Source organism: Fimicolochytrium jonesii, assembly GCF_025526975.1.
Source record: "Fimicolochytrium jonesii strain JEL569 chromosome Unknown EV422scaffold_2, whole genome shotgun sequence".
Taxonomy (NCBI): Eukaryota; Fungi; Chytridiomycota; class Chytridiomycetes; order Spizellomycetales; family Powellomycetaceae; genus Fimicolochytrium; species Fimicolochytrium jonesii.
Window position 1 is genome coordinate 512,417 of NW_026515669.1, and position 17,712 is coordinate 530,128.

Sequence of the window (17,712 nt, forward strand, 5' to 3'; positions counted from 1 at the left end):
CGGGATGGGGTGGGTGGTTTGGTAGTGTTTTGTGAGTGGGATTGTCGCACGGTGGAGAAAAGGCTTGGAAAACGAGACGGCGCAAGTTTGACAGAAAGTGACCACAGCGGCCGCTCCCAGCGCGTGCCAACCTCATCTCCATTCTGCACGGATCTCAGGATTCGGATCTACTTAGATGCCGCTAATCATTTTGGGGACCGCCGCCGCCCATTTGATTAGGCTCCAGCGAACCGCCGCCCGCGACGCGCGCATGAACAACGTGTTCCTCCGCCGTGGGGATCTTCTCGCTTCCGCAAGCATAATCACATCTGCAACCATGACCGTCGACAGTCCTCCTGCTACGTAGGAAGCAGCTACTGGTTTCCTTGGCAGGGAACATTCTCATCGCCGCCCAACAACACCGTAAGTTCTCCGGAACAGGCGCTTTCCGGGTCGCCATCGATGGCGTCGACGGAGCTGGGAAAACAATTTCCGAGAAGAGCTCGCACTCGCTCTCACTGTCGTCGCCTCCTCCACCTCGTCACGCACTCCCTATATCATCACCGCCTCCGTCGACGGCTTTCACAATCCTCGTGCTGTTCGCTAGGCAAAACGTCTCCCGTGGGCTTTTTCAAAACTCCTACGACACTGTCTCCCTGAAAAAACACCTGCTTGGACCCCTTGGACCTCAACAATCCGACGCTGATGAGACTTTAAAGACGTTTAGGACAGCTGTCTTCAACGTTGACACTGACACCCCTCTTTCTGAAGCTGACTCTCCCAGTATCCTCGATTGAAATGATTCGTGAGACTGTGAAGTCTTTCATTGGGGGCGAGAGCAGCCTTGGATGCAAATGCCCTCCCTGGTCATTATTGTAAGGTCGTGGCGAAGAGTGCCTAGGGTGTGCCTAGGGTGTGCCTAGGCAAGCACGACGCTGATAAGTTCCTCAATGTGCGAGTCCAACTCCGGCGCCACATCAGATAGCGCTGCCACTGGGGCATCAAAGGTCTCCATCACTGCCTGGAGTGCATATGGTATTACATCTGTGGCGGTTACATCTAGATTGTGAGAGCAGCAAGTTACAATGAGATGCGTGAAACTATCAACTGATTGATACCTTTGCAATGACTCTCACCTCTTCCAGTCTCAACAGACACTGATGTGACGCCTTTTCCAGGTAAACCACAAGGCACAATATGCTCAAACCATCCCAAATCAGTCTTACAATTCAGCGCAAACCCATGACTTGTGATGTGACGACGCACTTGGATCCCCAAAGCTGCGATTTTCTGATCATCGTTCCTCTTTGGATTGAAAACCCAGACGCCTGTGTCATTTGTTGTGCGGGCCGTGATGTTGTAGTAGGAGCACAGGCGAACAAGCATGCTTTCGAGCGTTGAGACATAAGTCCGAACTCCTAGCTAAGCAGGACGTCAGAGAAGTGCTATAGAAAGAAGCGCTTACATCAAAACTCCGCAGGTCAAATATGGGATATCCAACAAGCTGTCCTGGACCGTGGAATGTTGTCTGCCCACCTCTCAAAGTCTACTGAGGCCAGAAACCACTTTAAGTGGAGCTATTCCTCAGACAAAGACCATTGCACAACCATAGTACAGCATACCTCATGGTAGTCTGCACCTAAAGCTCCGAGTCTTCTTCCCTCATCTACCTCTGTTCCCCTCACTCTTCGTCCAGCAGTGTATGTTGGGGGATGTTCCAACAGTAACAGCACATTGTGCCTCTGTTTGCCATCAGCAAGAGCCCGACTGTGGTAAGCCACCAGCTCGTCCTGAAGTTGCAAACCTAGGGCATATGGCACCGGAGACCTTATGTGCTTGTAAGCGATGGTGCGACTTGGGAGGGAAACTTGGGCGGAGGTAGTGAAAGCACGATGGCGGCGGACAGGGAACCACGGCCGGTGACGCCACGACCTTATCGTGCTCCTGTTGGCGGCCGTACAAGCCATTCAAGTGCTGCCTGTGGGTAGTCCGGCTGTGCGTTCTCCCTGGAGCTTTCTGGATATAGCGATATGCTAGGTGGGAAACACTGAATTTGGAACCAGCGGGCAGTCCAAGAAGTTGCGAAGAGTGAACAATATGCCCGCGCATAGGGTTTGACTCCAGGTTGCGGTCAGGGTTGCGGTGGAGAAAACAGTTTGTCCCCGGGTTGCGAACGCCTCAGTACGTTCAGCACGAGGTCAAGGTTACGCTTAACCGTAGTAGGGGACTATGCATTGCGCGTACCGCGTACCACAGACCCTCGGTAGCGGTGAGGCTATTATGAAGACCTCTTGCTGTCTCCCAGTAGTTTTGTGGAGTCCTGCACAAGGTGGAAACGATTTTCTGAGCCGCATTGCTTGACCTGGGTTGATAAATCTTACCGGAATCAGAATGTCGTCGGACGTGGAGTTCGAACCAACGTCGCAGGACAGCTTCGACTCGTCGCCGCCGCCTGTGGCACGGAGCAAGTTTCGTATCCCGTATGCCGTTGCTTTGCTAGGTCAGTAGCTCCGCGTTCGCCTGGGAGCCAGTGGGAGGCATATCGTAACCGTCAAAGTCGTTGAAACGTCAGCGGCGACTATCCTGACCAGCGCCGCTATCGCTGCCCCGCTGGGTGTGCTCACGTTCAAGGGTGCAACTGACTCAACTGATACCAGTATGTATCCGTGAAGACCCAGCGAGTTGAAGAACACTACCTCAACCTCTATGCAGTGTTGGACGTCCTAAGATCCAGAATCATATCCGATGTTTCGAAAAATGGTATGATTAGAAGCCGGGCGCGGTGAACGCCAACATTTGTAGAGGCGGTATGACTCATCCGCGTACTTGCAGTCCTTGATATGGCGCAAACATGTAATCGCGGAATCGACGGTAAGGTAACGTTCAGCGCAGGAGTATGTTGGAGCCGTGCTGATGGTCCTTGCTATTAGACAATATGCACGGGATGGGCGTTCGAAGATTTTTGAGAGCCTTTAGGGCAAATTCCTCTGTCCGGATGTCCGAGTACGAGCAAGTGTATGTGATAGGAACCAATGGTTGCATAGGCTTTTGGATTGAAGCGACACATCTGACGCTTTCACCAATACCACAACAGGATACAGAACGAGCTTATGGCCACATCGCAACGATATCAAAGTCAATCTGTGAGAGGCAGTCGGTCTTGAGTGGATCTAAGGAGGAAACCCCCCTTTCTGATGGATCTAATGTCAGTAGGGCATCTTCATCACCGCTCCCGATGTGCCAGGGGAAGGAGAATACTATTGGGGTGAGGCTATGGGACCGAGGATTGTCCAGGACTTGGCGGGATACTCACAGCTATTATGTCAAAAAGTCTCTCGAAACAACTCGATCGGGCAACAGTGTACAGCTCTGAATGTGACGCATGTACTGTGTATGAATGGGATCTATTCGTCTTCAGGCGGAATACTGGACAAGGTTGTGAGTTTCACGCCATCGCCGCCTGCGGTCGCTGTTCCGCGAAGTCTTGCGCGTGTACAAAGTCAAGAATACTTGGGGTCGTCCCTGTCTTGGCAATGGTACTTGCAGTTCCCGGCGCGGTTCCCTGAAGTGGTCTTTTGATTTCATTGAGTTCCCCCGCTATTTGCAGGAAACCGAGCCACTATGTCGAGCAGGGTACCAACCGAATAAGCGGCCGGTCTTGCGGGAGTAGGCAGTGGCTGAACGACGCCCCATCCGGTCCGCCGTATCCAGACAATTTTGATGTCGCGTGGGGACAGATATTCGAGTTCCAGAAGCTTCAAGACTACCTGATAGTGAGTTCTACTTGCCTGATATCATGCTTAACTCAGCTTAGCGGGAAACTTGCTCGCGTCGTCTTATTCCGTTCTCGAGAATCTTTGCTGACTTCTTTACCATTGCACCTACCTGCATCATTGATTTCTAGACTTTGAAACCTACGGAAAACTCATTGCTGGTGTTGATGTAAGGCCATCGCTGCATGATTCCCATATATATCTCAAGCTACTCCTCATCAACTATCGAAAATATCACCTTCACTCTCCTGATCGAAGAGAGCCCACAGGCGCAATGTGAGGCTCCCTATAACGGAAGAGCACCCTTACCTTTGTCTTTCAAGCTCACAAGAAGCAATATTCCTTCGTTTCAAGAATTGCCAGCAATAAGCAAGGATTGCTCTACACGAGCGATAATTTGATATCAGCAACCATCCATACTACGAATAACACAATGTTGAAAGTAAGTACCCTTCCAGGATAAGGGATGGCTGTCGGCGACATTTCATCAGTAAGACTGTACTTGAGATACCCGCATGATAGTGACATCTCTCCTTACGCACCCCCTTCATTTCCATGACTCCATCAGTCAGCGGCCAACGCATTCCTCAACGGGAACAGCAACTTCCCCATGCAGCACGCCCAAGCACGTGTAAAAGACGGTCGTTACAACATCCGGGCGACGCTATACCATATCAGCGACGGGATGGGCTTCGACGTGATACTCTTCATTTTGATTCCCGACGAAGATCTGATCAGCGATCTGCTTCAAAGCGAGAAAGCCGCCATTGCGTCTGTCGCCGCCGTCAGCGTCGTTATGCTGCTTGTTGTTATTGCTACGAGTTATTCGTTTACGTTGCCTTTGAAGCGTTTGAATGGGATTATGACCGCGGTAAGAGGAGCATAGAAGTGGGGTGACAGGTGTGATCTCTTTGCTCTTATTGATGCTTCCGCTCGGATATACAGGCCATCCGGTTCGACTTTACGGCTCTACGTTCAGACTCCATCAACCGGCGCTCTCTCTTCTACGAACTCGCGGTCATGGAAGACACTTTCGAGAACATGCTTCGGCGTTTCAGCAAGGTACGAGCGGACGACGTCAAATCTCAACTGACCCCACAAGGCTAATCATTCCTCGCAGGCTATCCAGGACAACAGAACCTTCCGCAAACGCACCGCCGGCCCCGGCGTCCCGGAGACGCCCCAGGAGCGACGCAAACGGCTGAAAGTCGAGGCGGAATACCTCAGCCACAGCGAGAACGAGCGCGTGAAGGAGTACACCACCGCTTCGATAGCCAATGTTTGCGGAACGTCGGCTTTTGGAGCCGACCAGTCTTATTCGGCCGAGGATATTACGTCGAATGACGATTCCGAGTCTCATGAGTATTCGGTCGACGTGGATGATAGCCAGGATACGTGATGTTGCGTGCATTTCAACTCTTACAGTTTGTGAGCCACATGTGGCTCTATCGTTGTGGCACGTCCTCAATGTGTCACAGACGCCAGATCGCGGACGATGGTCAATAAGACTATCGTCCGCTGTCAGTTCTGTAGTTTTGTTCCGTCCTCCCGCACAGTGGGCCAGCCTGCCTGCTACTTCTGCAAATAATTGTTCAATGTTTTTTTTTGGATTTTTGGACTTTTGGTGTATATCTTTTGGACATGTCTTGGTTATTTATGTACAATTAGGGCTTCGAATAAAGTATCGGTGGGGCGTCGTCGTCTGACGTTCATTTTTTTATGGCCTAGTCCGGCCAGAGGTTTATGACCTGTCCCATATCCTCGCAGATTCTTCGTCTGCAGGATCTGACCCACATCAACCTCTGGATGTTTTCAGGGAGGGTACGCAACAATTCGACGTTGTCCGTTGCCCACAGCCATCATTCTCAACCCCCTAGCTCCATCGAACCCTCCTCGTCCGCCTGCCAATCGGGTCCGTCGTTCTCTCCAATCCGAGCTGTCCGTATGTTGTTGAGTTCGTACAGTGATTGCTTCGTGCACGAACGTCGAGTAAGTATCTAAACCCCGCGCAAAAGAAACGCCGAGTAAACCGTGTGAATGAGCGGGCCGGACGGGTTGAGCCGCGGGGAAGGAGCTGCGACCCGCGATTGTGTGGGTCTGAGATTTCGTGGCCTACTTCCATGCCCTCCTATATGCATATCAGCCTGAAGCGAAGGAGTATACATGCTTAATGGTTGAACGATACTCTCGTTCGATGGATGAGCAGCGTCAGTCGGTTGAATGGTTGGGGCAGATGGTTGAACGACCCCCTGCTCACTCCGCTCGCAAACAACGGTGTTGGCACATGTGTGATACTCGCAATCGCTCATATCTGCTCCTCGCTATCTATTGCCAAGGTGTTTGTTTTGGTCGTCGTTTGCTCCGCTGGGACTACCCGGTCAACCTCCTGTTTGCCTTCATAAGTCCCACCCTCTCCCTCACCTCGTCCTCCCTATCCATCTCCCACCCGCTCTGCAACCCCCACCGATCCCTAACCCCCTGAAGGTTCCCACCCTCCATCTCAAACTTCAGCCCTCGCAACATCTCCCTTTTGGCGCCCACTTCTCGTTGCAGGTGGGTGTGAAACTCATCGATCCAGCTGACGGTTTCAAGGAGGGTGATGTGCGCTGGGTGCGGTGGTGGTGCCTGCGTCATATTCGGGGCAGAGGCAATATGCTCATGCAGCTTGAAAACTGCATCCCGCTGTAGACTGTCCATGGCCCCCACCACCTTCTCAAACCCCCTCATCTCATCATGCAATCTCTTCAACGTGTGTTCAATAGCAACCGTCTGCTTGCCCAGTAACCGCTCCACCAGATCCGGAAACTCATGCACAATCAAGGGCGTGGTGACGCTGTTCCACCATCTGTCACCACTGGTGCTGGGTGAGGTAGCACCAAGTAAGGGTATTGTGTCATTGCGTTGGGATTGCAGATTGGCGAGTGAGTCGAGGAGGGAGGTTGTGCGGTCGTGGGTGGTGTGGTAGGTGGTGAGAAGAGTGAGGAGGCGGTCGAGGAGGGTGAGGGAGGTGGTGGATTCTACGTCCATATCAAAGAGGGAAACGTAATGACTGCTATGGCCCTGTTGTTCGTGTACATCCGGTTTCGGGTGAGGGGGTTGTAAAGGTAGTGAGTGACTCGCTAAAGGCAGGCGAGTACGGGAGCAGGGAGCGACTGGAGCGAGAAGTCGACGAGTCGTGCAATGTCAACCCCGACCATGGCCTCTGTGCCCTTCCGTTCCTCGGTTCTGTCTGGGGCATGCCGAAGTCGGAAGCACCCGCTTTTCCCGGTTCGATGTCTCGGCTGTGTCTCGGCACAGGTCTCGGCATTAGAAGCCGCGTTCTTGTTTTGTTACTTTTCCCCGTTCGCAAATTGGGTTTCGTTTGAGCATCCACCTCACTTGAACACCACCGCTCTCACCCGCCCACAATCATGACACAGTCCAAGGCGAAGCCGTCCGCTCCCCAGGGGATAAAGATAAGAACAAACTACGTGCCCAAAGGTAGCTAGTGGGTGCTCCTACCGAGTCGCATTTGGGCCATTTCCCACCGAAAGCATGCTAACCATTCTTTCCCACGAAAATCTGTAGTCAAATCCAACCGTGGCAAGCCCCCATCCCAAATATGCCCTCGCTGCAATCAACCCGTCCCTGTGTCCGAAATGGGCGAGCACGTGCGCATCGAGCTCCTTGACCCGCGCTGGAAAGAGCAAAAAGACAAAGCCCGCGAACGCAACCTGGGTTCCAATCTCGACTCCAACCTCGTCTCGACCAACCTTAAGCTGCTCGCCAAGACCCGGCCGGACATTTTCGTTGGCGGGGATGAGTTGGAGGTTGAGAAGACGCTGAAGGAGCAGGAGAAGGGGAAGGTTATTTGGGATGGGCATACGGCGAGTATTGGAACTGTGACGCAGAAGCTGGGCCAGTCGGGGAATAGGGAGGAGCAGTTGGCGGAGTTGCGGAGGGATGCGGAGGAAGCGGAGGCGAGGAGGACAGCTATTGGGCCGAAGGTTCCGGTATGTATATATGCCCCACCGGCGTTGTATTATTTTGGGAGCATTTTGAGCGGATGTGCTGATGTACGTTCCAATTCTGATAGAACCAAGCATCGCAACAACGCCCAGCAGGTCTTCCTCCAGTCCCACCAGCTCCATCCATGCAGCACGCGCCACAACCACCTTTCCAAGGGTACCATCAACCTCCGGCCGGTGCATATCCACCACAACAATCCGGGTATGCACCTGAAGACTCTTACGCAGACCCTTACTATGGCGGTGGAGGCGGGGGCTATGGTGGAGGAAATTACGACCCATATGCTGGACAGTATGGGCACAAACAGGATTGGCAAGGGGGTTATGCGGCGTATCCGCCGGCGAATGCTTATCCGGGATATCCTCCGGCTGGCGGACCGCCGCCCCTTCAGCATACTGGGATGAAACGGCCTGGGTCCCCTGATGGTGGGAACGCCGCGAAGCGTCATAAGTAAGTCATTAAATGTGGGGGTATTATAAGGGCACGGGAGAGGCCTGCTGTTTGTTCAAATGGGATCTTGGAAGGACGTATAAGGGAGGATGGCATTGTGAACCCCTTCACAGCGCGGTCGCCTTCAAGGTGATCCATAAATCTTCGCTCCTTCCCCTGTCTCGCTGTCTCCGTTTTGTTGTAGAAGCCCCGTCTGTTTTTTTCGAAGTGTTGTCACATATACCCAAAAAAACCTGCTCCTCCAATGTCACGCTGAATTGCTCGAGAAAGGCAGAGTTGTGCATTTATTCAACCGAAGGTCAAAGGCAGTACAACGAACAGACAAAGACTGCTTAAGAACGGGGCTTCTCCTTCTTCTCCTTGTACAAGGCGAGAAGAGACACACCGGCGACCTTGACGACCTTGAAACGGACACCAGGAATATCACCGACGGCACGACCCTTACGACCGAATCCAGCGATCAGAACTTCGTCCTACAAAATCGTTGACACATGTTTGAGTCAGTTTAGAAATGAGATTGGGGAAACGCACGGCTTTGGGCTTACGTTCTCCTCGATGAAGTTGAGACAACCGTCGTTGGGGACGAAAGCGGTGATCTTCTTTCCGTTCTTGATGAGCTGAGCACGCACACATTTACGAATGGCGGAGTTGGGCTGCTTAGCCTCGACACCGCTGGATGAGACAAGGAAAAAAAAACATGGATTCTGTTGTTAGTCACTGAATGTGATAAATTCGCCCCGGTCTCTTCGGTTCATTTTGTGTGTCTCCAGTCTCTTCCCGTGGCCTCGCCTGAATGCCTTCTTCCGACTGGCATATCGATCTGCGGCAACTCGCGCCCACCTCAGCCCTACCGAAGCAATCGCCTCCCCCCATCTTTCGCATCCACCCCAGTTGTCCACCTCCACCTGCTCCAGCTCCACCCGCCAACTCCCACTGTCACAAACTTACATCTTCTCAAGAACGATACCCTTAGCGTGGGAAGATCCACCGAAAGGAGAGGACCTGAAAGCAGTTCCGAGAGCCCTCTTCTTGTACTGCTTGTCCGCCCACCGGTTCTCACGGCGGGTGGTGCGCAGCTTGCGGGCGGCTTGGAGTCCACGGGGCTTTCCTCTGTGATTGCGGGGGGGGGGGGGGGGAGGGGGGGGGGGGGGAGAAATGAGGGAGGGTTCGTCAGTTTTGCGGAATGAGAGACATGCCGGTGGATAAGAAAGAATACGGCTGGAGTGCCAGCTAGAATGCACACAATGCCCCAGATACCAAGCACACAGCAGCCGGGTATAGGTGCCCTCTGCCCTATGTGATTGCGGGAGTGTTTGGTATACGTACTTTCCCATATTGACGGTTTAGTTGGGTGTAGGAGAGAGGGGGAGAAAACCGCTTGTTGCTGGCGAGCCAAAGAAAAGACCAAGCAGCTCGGGGGCTGCGCCACTTGGGGGCCCTGACAGGAGGTGCGCGCGGGTGCGAGGCGGCAGCGGGCGGCAGAGGGGGGGGTGCGTGAGCGAGCAGTGAGTAACGGGGAAGAAACAGCGCGGAAACAACTGCGCGTGAGCTCACGGCCGGCGGAGGGGCCGCTTGGACAAGATGGACAGGCATCCACGATATCTCCTCCCCTCCATGTCCACCTTTGGCACCGTCCCACGTTCCACAGGTCGTCCCGCTCCCGCAGGCTTGTCTAGTACAAGGATGGAGTCGTCGGCTATATAATAACTCGAGAGCAGGGCTTCGACCGGTCGCCCATCTTGCATCGTCTGCATACAGTACAACAAGTCAGTCAGTCTACTAGTGCAAGACCGCACACTGCCGAAGAAAACACCCAACCGACCAACGACGAGCATCCCGATCCCCACCCCGCCAACGATGACAGCCACCGACCCTACCCTCACCACCATAACCCCACCCCGCCGCCCCTCCCAACGCCGTGCCCTCCTCCCCCTCTCCCTAGTCCCCTTCTTCCCCATCCTCCTCAGCACCCTCCCCCTCATCGGCACCTTCCTGCCCAGGTGGCTCACCTTCCTCCTCCCCCTCCTTCCGACCGCCCACATCCTGCACACCTACACCCGCAAGTCCTCCACAACCCACATCGTCCCCCGCCGCGTCACCGCCCAAATCGACGGCGATTTCGTCGTCTTCCTCATCGGCGCCAAACTCAACACCTTGAATGCGTGGACCGGCGGCGAGGGCATATGGACCGGCGAGGCATTCGGGGCCATGGTTGCAGAGTTACGGCAGAACCCGGAGCTGGGGTGTTTGGCCATTGAGGAGTTTTTCGGGGCGGATGGGGCCGCGACGGATACGTTGAGCGTGCAGTATTGGAGGAGCGCGGAGGATCTGCATCGGTATGCGAGGGATGGGATGAGGAAGCATCTGGGCCCGATGATGCGGTCTACCAAGGTATGTGCCGCCCGCGAGAGGGGGCAGTGTGAGTCCACCCGCGCGTCTGGGCGGAGATACTTCCTCAGCAAACCTTCTCTCTCTCTCTCTCTCGCATTCCAGAACTCCAAACTCAACCCACACCCCGACATCGGCATCTGGCACGAGACTTACTCCGTCCGCGCCGGCGAGTACGAGAGCATCTACCTCAACATGCCCGAGTTTGGGCTCTCCCGCGCAGGGAGAATGGTTGACCCAGGACGTGCCCGCATGACCATGATGCAGCGGATGGGGAAGGTTGAGGAACCGGATGTTGTGGAGGGGATGAGGCCGTATATGGATGAGTTGTGAGGAGGGGAGGATCATCGATTGGAGGAGATCTATATTTACTTCGGGTTACGACCGTTACCAATGAGCAATTACGAGAACGAAAGGATCCCTGTGAATTCAAGGGATGCTCGCCAAGACCCGCCCGCCAGGAGAGCCACTGCGGGTTCGAGGAGAATGACTTCGTTTCCCGATCATATGACGGCAGAACGGTTGCAATTGGCAGAGGGGGAGGGAGGTAGCCGCAGCAGCCGCAGGCGACTTGGGAAATTGACTTTGTTCTGGGTGGGGTTCCACGCTGCCCCATACTACGTAGTAGATACGCTTTGTGACATGCATGATCTGCTGTAACCCACTCCCACGAATAGTGCAGAATATGTAGTGTTTACATGTGAATTGAAACTAGCAAAATGCATATACAAACGAATAAAACGGATGAGATCATTGAAAACTATATGAGGGGCGAACCCACTCCCACGCGCTCCTGAACCCTCCCACGAAAAAGATTGACCCATTACAACCCACGGCCCCATGCAGCACAGCACGCCCCAAGCCAAAAAAGAAATAGAACAATGAGAAGAAAACTCATAGATACGCTGAATGAACGTGTGCGCAACGCAACGCAACGCAGCGCACATATGCACAAAACCATGGTGACTGACAGGCTTCCCGAACGCCGAGCCAAATCACATACCCTCGTCTCCCGCGCACACCTCCTCCTCCCCACCCCTCCAACGCTATATCCCGATATCCCTAGATCCCCAGATCTAAGAAGTAGCCCCCGCAATGACCCCCTGCGCGATCCCCGTAACCACATTCAACGACGTGCTCCAAAAGTAGTAGTTTCCCATCAACACCAGACTCGTCGAGAACCTCGCAAACCTAATGAACTGCCTGATTGCCTCGACGACCTGTGCAACGACTTCGCTGACGATACGGTTGAGCTTATCCGCCCACTGGGTATATTTAGCCAGATCGTCTGCTTTGCGTTTATGCGCTGCGCGGATGTCCATCTCAAAGTTGCGGTAGTTGCGGTCCCATGTTGTTTTTGCGATGGCGGCGGGTTGGGCGGGGACGAGTTTTGTTGTGAAGGATTCGAGGTCGTTCAGGCATGTGTTTGCTGCGCCCTCGACTTCGCGGAGGATGGTGCGGAGGTGTTTGCGGCCGTTGACTTGGACGGGGTGGTTCCCCTGTTTGCGGACGCGGGCGATGAAGTCGGTCCAGACGGCGTTGGCGGCTTCCGCAGCCATGTTGGCAACGAGGGCCTCGGTGGCGCTGATCATGTTGTAGCGGTTGCCACCGTCGCGGATCTGGGCGAGGAGTTCGTTGATGAGTTGGACGATGACGGAGCCGTCGACGGGGACGCCGCCGATGACGGAGGGTTGAAGGTCTTCGGCGAGGCTGTCGGCGAGGGTGGCGATGGCTTCGTTGTAGACGGCGGTGTTGCCGGCCATATTGAAGGGGAGTTTGGCGAAGCGGACTGAGAAGCGTTCACGGATGAGGGAGCGGACGCGGTTGGTTTGCTCGTCGCCGTCGATCTCGGAGAGGAGGTCGTCTAGCAGGATCCGGTCGGGGATGTCGCCATTGATGGTCATGTTTTCGACGAGTACGAGTTCGCGCGTCATATCCACCTCTTCTCCGCTCGTCGCGTGGCCCATGTTGATGACCTGCATGACGGTGTCGAGGCCGCCAGTGGTGAAACAGCCCCTTTCGAAAGCATACATCCGCGTTGATAGGCGGGCCGCGAGACCAATGACGAAGGGAAGAGCTGTCTGGTTGTGGTTGGCGCCGCCCTCACAGTCGAGAAATACTATGGTTCCGGGACCCCGAGGGTTGTCAAACACCAGCATGTCGATTCCGTGTGTGCAGGGTACGTTTCCCGGTGCACTGATGAACTTGTGGTCATCATTGCCAGTCAAATGTGACCTGATCTTGCTCGCCGTAAATGATTTACCCGATCTAGTGAACGAACGAACGAAGTGAGTAAGTCGGTGAGCGAAGCGAAGCGGTTGGATGAGCGAAGCGAAGGTTGGTTGGATGTGCTCAATAAGGACCGCAGCGAGGGGAGTTTTCCGCTCTCTCTCACTCCGTTAGGCCGCATTTTCACGCTGGCGTTCGAGAATCAGAAAATTACCTCCCAAATCCCGTAAAAGCGACCACATGAATGGGCATCTCCAACTGAGTCAAAATCTGTTCCGCTTGCGGTGTGATCCCGGTCGCAACATATTTGATTGAGTTTGACCCTGGCGCAATCGGTTGGGAAATGACTTTGACGAGAGGGACAGGTTGCGGGAGTAGTCTCCAGTCTACCGAAGGACTAGTGGCCTTCCTAGTTCTCGCCATGAGGTTGCTGAAAGTCGAGGATACGCCCTCCAGAGCCCCACTTCCGGCGTCTGCGGCTGCCCGTACTGAGATGGACATCTTTTTCTTGGCGCTGATGTGTTTTGTGTGAGGGAGTGGGTGGGTGGGTGGTTTCAGGTGGTGGGAAAGTGACGTGCAATGCGTCTCCGAGTGGAGAAAGTTATTGAGTATCCTCCCTCAGTTCAGTGGTGAGTACGTTACGTGCGAGGTATTGGTAAGTGGTATTGGTATTGGTATTGGTATTTGTATGGAAGAGGGGTGGTGGTTGTGTGGGAGTGGGGATGAACGTCAGTCAAGGAGTACGGGCGGATGGAGAGGGTTGAGAGAGCGCTGTGCGAGACGTCACGAAGGACGCTTGTGCCTTTTGCCTCCCATTGTATATGTACTGTACTGTAACAGTAGCATCATCCCTCCCGCGCGTGCTCTTTCTTCGCTGGCAGCCTCAGTCCCCGGGCGTTAGGGTTAGCGCTGTCCCGTCGATATCCATCTCTTTACCTTATGATGGGCGTGGTGGACTGCGATCCGCTTTTGAAGATGTTGCATAACAGGGCCGCGGGGCAGTGGTTTTGAACCTGATGGTGCCGCGATTCGCGGAGGGGATGGTCGTCACCAAGGTGACAAAGGAGATCGGCTCCAGCAGCCGCTTAAAATGGCGGACGAATGCGGTTAGCTCACCGAATCGTTTCTCGTGAGACCTCAAAAATTGCCCGTACGTGGTTCGACCGTCGGATGATGGGCGTCAACCCGATGCCCCGCTTCTGAGTATCCATCAGTGCGGCGAGATTGATGTCCTTTCGCCAAACTGTTGCTTTGGTATACTCCTCGCTACAATAGCAGCTTCGGAATGTTCGAGAAGGGTTAGTGGTTGTGGTTGTGCCTTCCGGTTCGGCGACTTTGTTGAAATAAGCTTTGCCTCGGATCATTCTGCTGAGAGTATCGGTGGGTCCTGTTGCGGGGTAGCCGGCTGCGAGGGTCTGCACCTGCTCCCGCAGACCCTACCCCCATCCGTGAGCGCTTCCTTGTCGTAGTTGGCGCCAAGAGTCCGGCGGTTCCCGTAGAAGAGCCCCCACAAGTCTGCGCCAGAGGGCATCCCATCTTTCCTGGTCGCACTTCCTATAGAGTGCCCGGATGAGGCGCCGGACCGGACCACCGGCAACATCTATCGCTTCAACATCCGTAACATCATCAACTCCCCTGTCATGAACAATCAGCCAGAATCTTACCACCCCAGATGCCTCGTCAACCTCTTCGTGGAGATCGTTTGTGGAGCCCATACGAGTGGTGCTCCAAAAACAGGTTATGGACGTCGTGGGTTGAAAGTGCTGTGGCGACACGTTTTGGGCGGGGGATGGATGACTAAGCAAGATTGCGTGCGCGACTTCTCTCGATTGCTTAAAAGAGACCACCCCTTCCGTCCCTGTCCACCCACCCCGCAACGGACGAACATCCCCTCCAAGTAACCCACCGCCTCCTCTCGTACGCAACATGACAGTCTCAACCGACCCCGCCCTCTACTCAGACGTCAAAATCGCAGTCATCGGCGGCTCAGGCCTCTACCACCTCGACCACCTCACCCTCCTCGGCGAAATCAACCCTCTAACCCCCTGGGGCCACCCCTCCGACCACATCATCATCCAGCAGACCCCCTCCGGCCACAAAATCGCCTTCCTCGCCCGCCACGGCCGCGGCCACTTCCTCAACCCGTCTGAAGTGCCCACCAAAGCGAATATCGCGGCGTTGAAGCATATCGGCGTGGAGGTGATTCTTGCGTTTAGTGCGGTGGGCAGTCTGAGGGAGGAGATCAAGCCGCGGGATTTCGTGGTGCCTGACCAGATCGTGGACCGCACGAAGGGGATCCGACCTTCCACATTCTTTGAGAACGGTGTGACGGGCCATGTCGGGTTCGCAGACCCTTTTGACGCAGACCTCGCCAAACTGGTGCTCGAACAGGCTGCAAAGGCCTGCAAAGACGTGACCTTCCACTCCCAAAAGACCTTGGTGTGCATGGAAGGCCCCGCCTTCTCCACCCGCGCCGAATCGAAACTGTACCGCGCCTGGGGCTGCGATATCATCAACATGTCGGTTCTCCCCGAAGCCAAGCTGGCGCGGGAGGCCGAGATTGGCTATCAGATGATCTGCATGTCGACGGACTACGATTGCTGGAAGGAGAGCGAGGAGGCGGTTTCGGTCGAGGCTGTTATTGCGAATCTAGGCGCCAACTCGGGGAATGCTAAGCAGTTGCTTTTGGCGTTGATTCCGGAGGTTACGAGGGCGTTGGAGGCGGGCGAGTTGAGGGGGGTCAAGGCGCTCAAGGGGGCGAATAAGTGGGCGGTCATTACGGCCAAGGAGAAGAGGAATGTGGAGGAGGTTAAGAAGCTGGAGTACATTCTGCCGGGACACTTCTAGATCGACTACCTCAGATAGTGCAGTCTACCTCGGCCAGCACATCATGTATACATTCAGACTAGGGACGAGTCTCTTAGCATTAGGCAACTTGACTTTTTATATATGGACATCATGCATTCATACGGCGTATCTCTCTCACAAGGGATTCATATGCTTGAACAATCCTATCATTTGCAATGGTATAAGTTGATGCTGCACTACTCCATATGAAACATCCCCGCCAAATCATCATTCCCCATCCCCTCCTCCGTCTGCGCATACAAACTCTCTGAGTACCCAAACGAGAGACCGACAATCAGCTCTCAATTCCAACGAATCCAATCAGGAAACGAAGCACAACTTACCAACAGCCTCATTGATAACATCACACCTCGACCCCCGATGATCCCTCGCCTTCGTATACGCCAACAGCGCTTTGCTCTTGTTTCCCAACGCTTTGTGGATCCGGCCGATCAGGAGGAAGACGTTGCTTTCGGATTGCGTGAAGCCCTCGAGGGGTGCGAGGAGGTGTAGGGCTTTCTAGATGGGTTCGAAGAGTGGGGTTCGCCGTTAGTTTGGCGTGGTGGTGGGGTGAGGAGGAGATTGGGAGGTGGGGGTGGGGTTACCTCGTATTGTTTTTCTTGCACGAGGGCGTAGGCTAGTCGGAACCTATACAGCGGGTTCTTTTCGTCGAGTTTGACTGCCTTCTCGAAAGCTGATATTGCTTTTTCGGGGTGTTCTAGTTTTTGCAGGATCTGGTCGCGTAAGAGAGTGGATTGAGACATCAGTCGATGGATCGCGGATGTCCATATGGATTGAACGTTGCTTACGACTCCGAGATGGTATTGGATGATAGGGTTCCGGGGATTTATCTTGATGGCTTTGTCGTAGTGGAATTGGGCGGTGCGGTAGTTTTCTTGTTGGAAGAATATTTCCCCCATTCCGAACCTGACATGCAAAGGACAACCCTTCAATACACAATCACATAATGAGCGCTGTGCATCGTGTGTGAGAAGCCAAACTCACCAAGCATTAAACGGCCCCGGCTCAATCCGTATCGATTTCTGGAAATAGTCCACAGACTTCTCGAATTCTTCTTTCATCTTATACTCGAACCCCGTAAGCGTATACGCGTAGTAATAATAGGGGTCCAGCTGAATCGCCCGCGAAAAGCACTTGATAGCCAACTCATGCTCCTGCCGCAAACTGTACAGGTTCCCCACAATACACCACGTCTGCGGCGCCAACCGGTCATTCGCTTCCATATCCTTTGCCAAGAATGCCAGCTCGACTTCTTCCCTAAGGTGCCACAAACAACTGCCAAACAGGTCGAGCCCGTCTAACCGCCACGGCTCCAGATCCCTCGCTTCTCGGAAATGCTTGGCTGCTTCGGGGTATCGCGCGATTTCGTAGAAGCAGCGGGCCATCTGTGTCATCACCCACCCGGTTTTCAGATGTGCTTCGCTGACCCCTGCGAACGCTTGCAGGGCTTCGCGGCTTTCGTAGCGGGTGAGGTGGCGGTATGCGGCGCCGAGGAGCTGGAAGTCGTGGAGGATAGCGTCGCCGGCGGATGTGGCGCGTTTCTTGCGTTGGGGCTGGGTGTCGGTTGCGTCGTCGGCGTCGGAGGTAGGGCCGCTTTCGGGTTTGCGTTCTCCGTCCCGATTCCGTTTCCTGCTCTGGGCCTTTTTGGAGGGATTCGGATTCGCTGGTGCTGCAGGTCGTGGTATTAACGTTGGTGCAGTGCGCGCTCCGAACACCAGCTCGCTCTCGGGTGCCGTCCGCAAATCGCACAGTTCCTGGTACGCGTCCCACAAGAATGGACTCAGCTCCAAAGCCCTCATGAATGACAGCGTCGCTTCCTCCTTCTTCCCCGCCCGTCGACATATCTTGCCCAGCAGACAGTACACATGCTCCATCGCCAGCCCCTCATCCGCCATCCCATCATCCGTCTCCATCTCATCACCACTCGTCCTCGTTTTTGCCCTCGCGACCGATTCCAACACGTATCGCAACGCCTGCTCGCCCTCCTGCAAAAAGTCCAGCTCCAGACAGCATTTCG

At 54.5% G+C, this 17,712-nt stretch overlaps 9 protein-coding genes across 9 annotated transcripts; 4 read left to right on the forward strand and 5 right to left on the reverse strand.

Annotated features, from left to right (window-relative positions):
* Positions 1 to 1,059: 1,059 nt before the first annotated feature.
* On the reverse strand, positions 1,060 to 1,946 carry EV422DRAFT_492035 (uncharacterized protein; the record flags this gene model as incomplete). The annotated part of the gene is made up of 3 exons (XM_053067575.1): positions 1,060 to 1,401; positions 1,445 to 1,525; positions 1,602 to 1,946. 3 exons carry the CDS (start codon positions 1,944 to 1,946, stop codon positions 1,060 to 1,062), a joined length of 768 nt encoding a protein of 255 aa, XP_052929193.1.
* A 745-nt stretch (positions 1,947 to 2,691) lies between these two features.
* On the forward strand, positions 2,692 to 5,379 carry EV422DRAFT_513975 (uncharacterized protein). The gene is made up of 12 exons (XM_053069203.1): positions 2,692 to 2,739; positions 2,812 to 2,850; positions 2,910 to 2,994; positions 3,074 to 3,122; positions 3,193 to 3,515; positions 3,587 to 3,752; positions 3,884 to 3,921; positions 4,011 to 4,028; positions 4,107 to 4,194; positions 4,321 to 4,623; positions 4,698 to 4,814; positions 4,873 to 5,379. The coding sequence occupies exons 2-12, from the start codon at positions 2,820 to 2,822 to the stop codon at positions 5,149 to 5,151; spliced, it is 1,497 nt and encodes a 498-aa protein (XP_052929194.1). The 5' UTR covers positions 2,692 to 2,739; positions 2,812 to 2,819; the 3' UTR covers positions 5,152 to 5,379.
* Positions 5,380 to 5,938: 559 nt separating this feature from the next.
* EV422DRAFT_138449 (uncharacterized protein) lies at positions 5,939 to 6,970 on the reverse strand. Its single transcript, XM_053064790.1, has one exon. It carries the CDS (start codon positions 6,777 to 6,779, stop codon positions 6,123 to 6,125), a length of 657 nt encoding a protein of 218 aa, XP_052929195.1. The 5' UTR covers positions 6,780 to 6,970; the 3' UTR covers positions 5,939 to 6,122.
* Positions 6,954 to 8,430, forward strand: EV422DRAFT_137915 (Pre-mRNA splicing factor PRP21 like protein-domain-containing protein). Its single transcript, XM_053064789.1, has 3 exons — positions 6,954 to 7,232; positions 7,320 to 7,744; positions 7,828 to 8,430. The coding sequence occupies exons 1-3, from the start codon at positions 7,163 to 7,165 to the stop codon at positions 8,212 to 8,214; spliced, it is 882 nt and encodes a 293-aa protein (XP_052929196.1). The 5' UTR covers positions 6,954 to 7,162; the 3' UTR covers positions 8,215 to 8,430.
* A 101-nt stretch (positions 8,431 to 8,531) lies between these two features.
* EV422DRAFT_572964 (ribosomal protein S12) lies at positions 8,532 to 9,803 on the reverse strand (the record flags this gene model as incomplete). The annotated part of the gene is made up of 4 exons (XM_053073165.1): positions 8,532 to 8,683; positions 8,756 to 8,882; positions 9,159 to 9,265; positions 9,765 to 9,803. The coding sequence occupies 4 exons, from the start codon at positions 9,801 to 9,803 to the stop codon at positions 8,543 to 8,545; spliced, it is 414 nt and encodes a 137-aa protein (XP_052929197.1). The 3' UTR covers positions 8,532 to 8,542.
* Positions 9,804 to 9,806: 3 nt separating this feature from the next.
* EV422DRAFT_513982 (uncharacterized protein) lies at positions 9,807 to 11,362 on the forward strand. The gene is made up of 2 exons (XM_053069204.1): positions 9,807 to 10,601; positions 10,704 to 11,362. Exons 1-2 carry the CDS (start codon positions 10,068 to 10,070, stop codon positions 10,929 to 10,931), a joined length of 762 nt encoding a protein of 253 aa, XP_052929198.1. The 5' UTR covers positions 9,807 to 10,067; the 3' UTR covers positions 10,932 to 11,362.
* EV422DRAFT_513985 (uncharacterized protein) lies at positions 11,363 to 13,603 on the reverse strand. The gene is made up of 2 exons (XM_053069205.1): positions 13,042 to 13,603; positions 11,363 to 12,866 (listed from the first exon to the last, which is right to left on the reverse strand). Exons 1-2 carry the CDS (start codon positions 13,326 to 13,328, stop codon positions 11,675 to 11,677), a joined length of 1,479 nt encoding a protein of 492 aa, XP_052929199.1. The 5' UTR covers positions 13,329 to 13,603; the 3' UTR covers positions 11,363 to 11,674.
* A 1,086-nt stretch (positions 13,604 to 14,689) lies between these two features.
* On the forward strand, positions 14,690 to 15,788 carry EV422DRAFT_138511 (nucleoside phosphorylase domain-containing protein). Its single transcript, XM_053064792.1, has one exon. It carries the CDS (start codon positions 14,754 to 14,756, stop codon positions 15,672 to 15,674), a length of 921 nt encoding a protein of 306 aa, XP_052929200.1. The 5' UTR covers positions 14,690 to 14,753; the 3' UTR covers positions 15,675 to 15,788.
* Positions 15,789 to 15,995: 207 nt separating this feature from the next.
* EV422DRAFT_491927 (uncharacterized protein) lies at positions 15,996 to 17,494 on the reverse strand (the record flags this gene model as incomplete). The annotated part of the gene is made up of 4 exons (XM_053067571.1): positions 15,996 to 16,193; positions 16,280 to 16,408; positions 16,484 to 16,601; positions 16,680 to 17,494. The coding sequence occupies 4 exons, from the start codon at positions 17,492 to 17,494 to the stop codon at positions 15,996 to 15,998; spliced, it is 1,260 nt and encodes a 419-aa protein (XP_052929201.1).
* Positions 17,495 to 17,712: the final 218 nt, after the last annotated feature.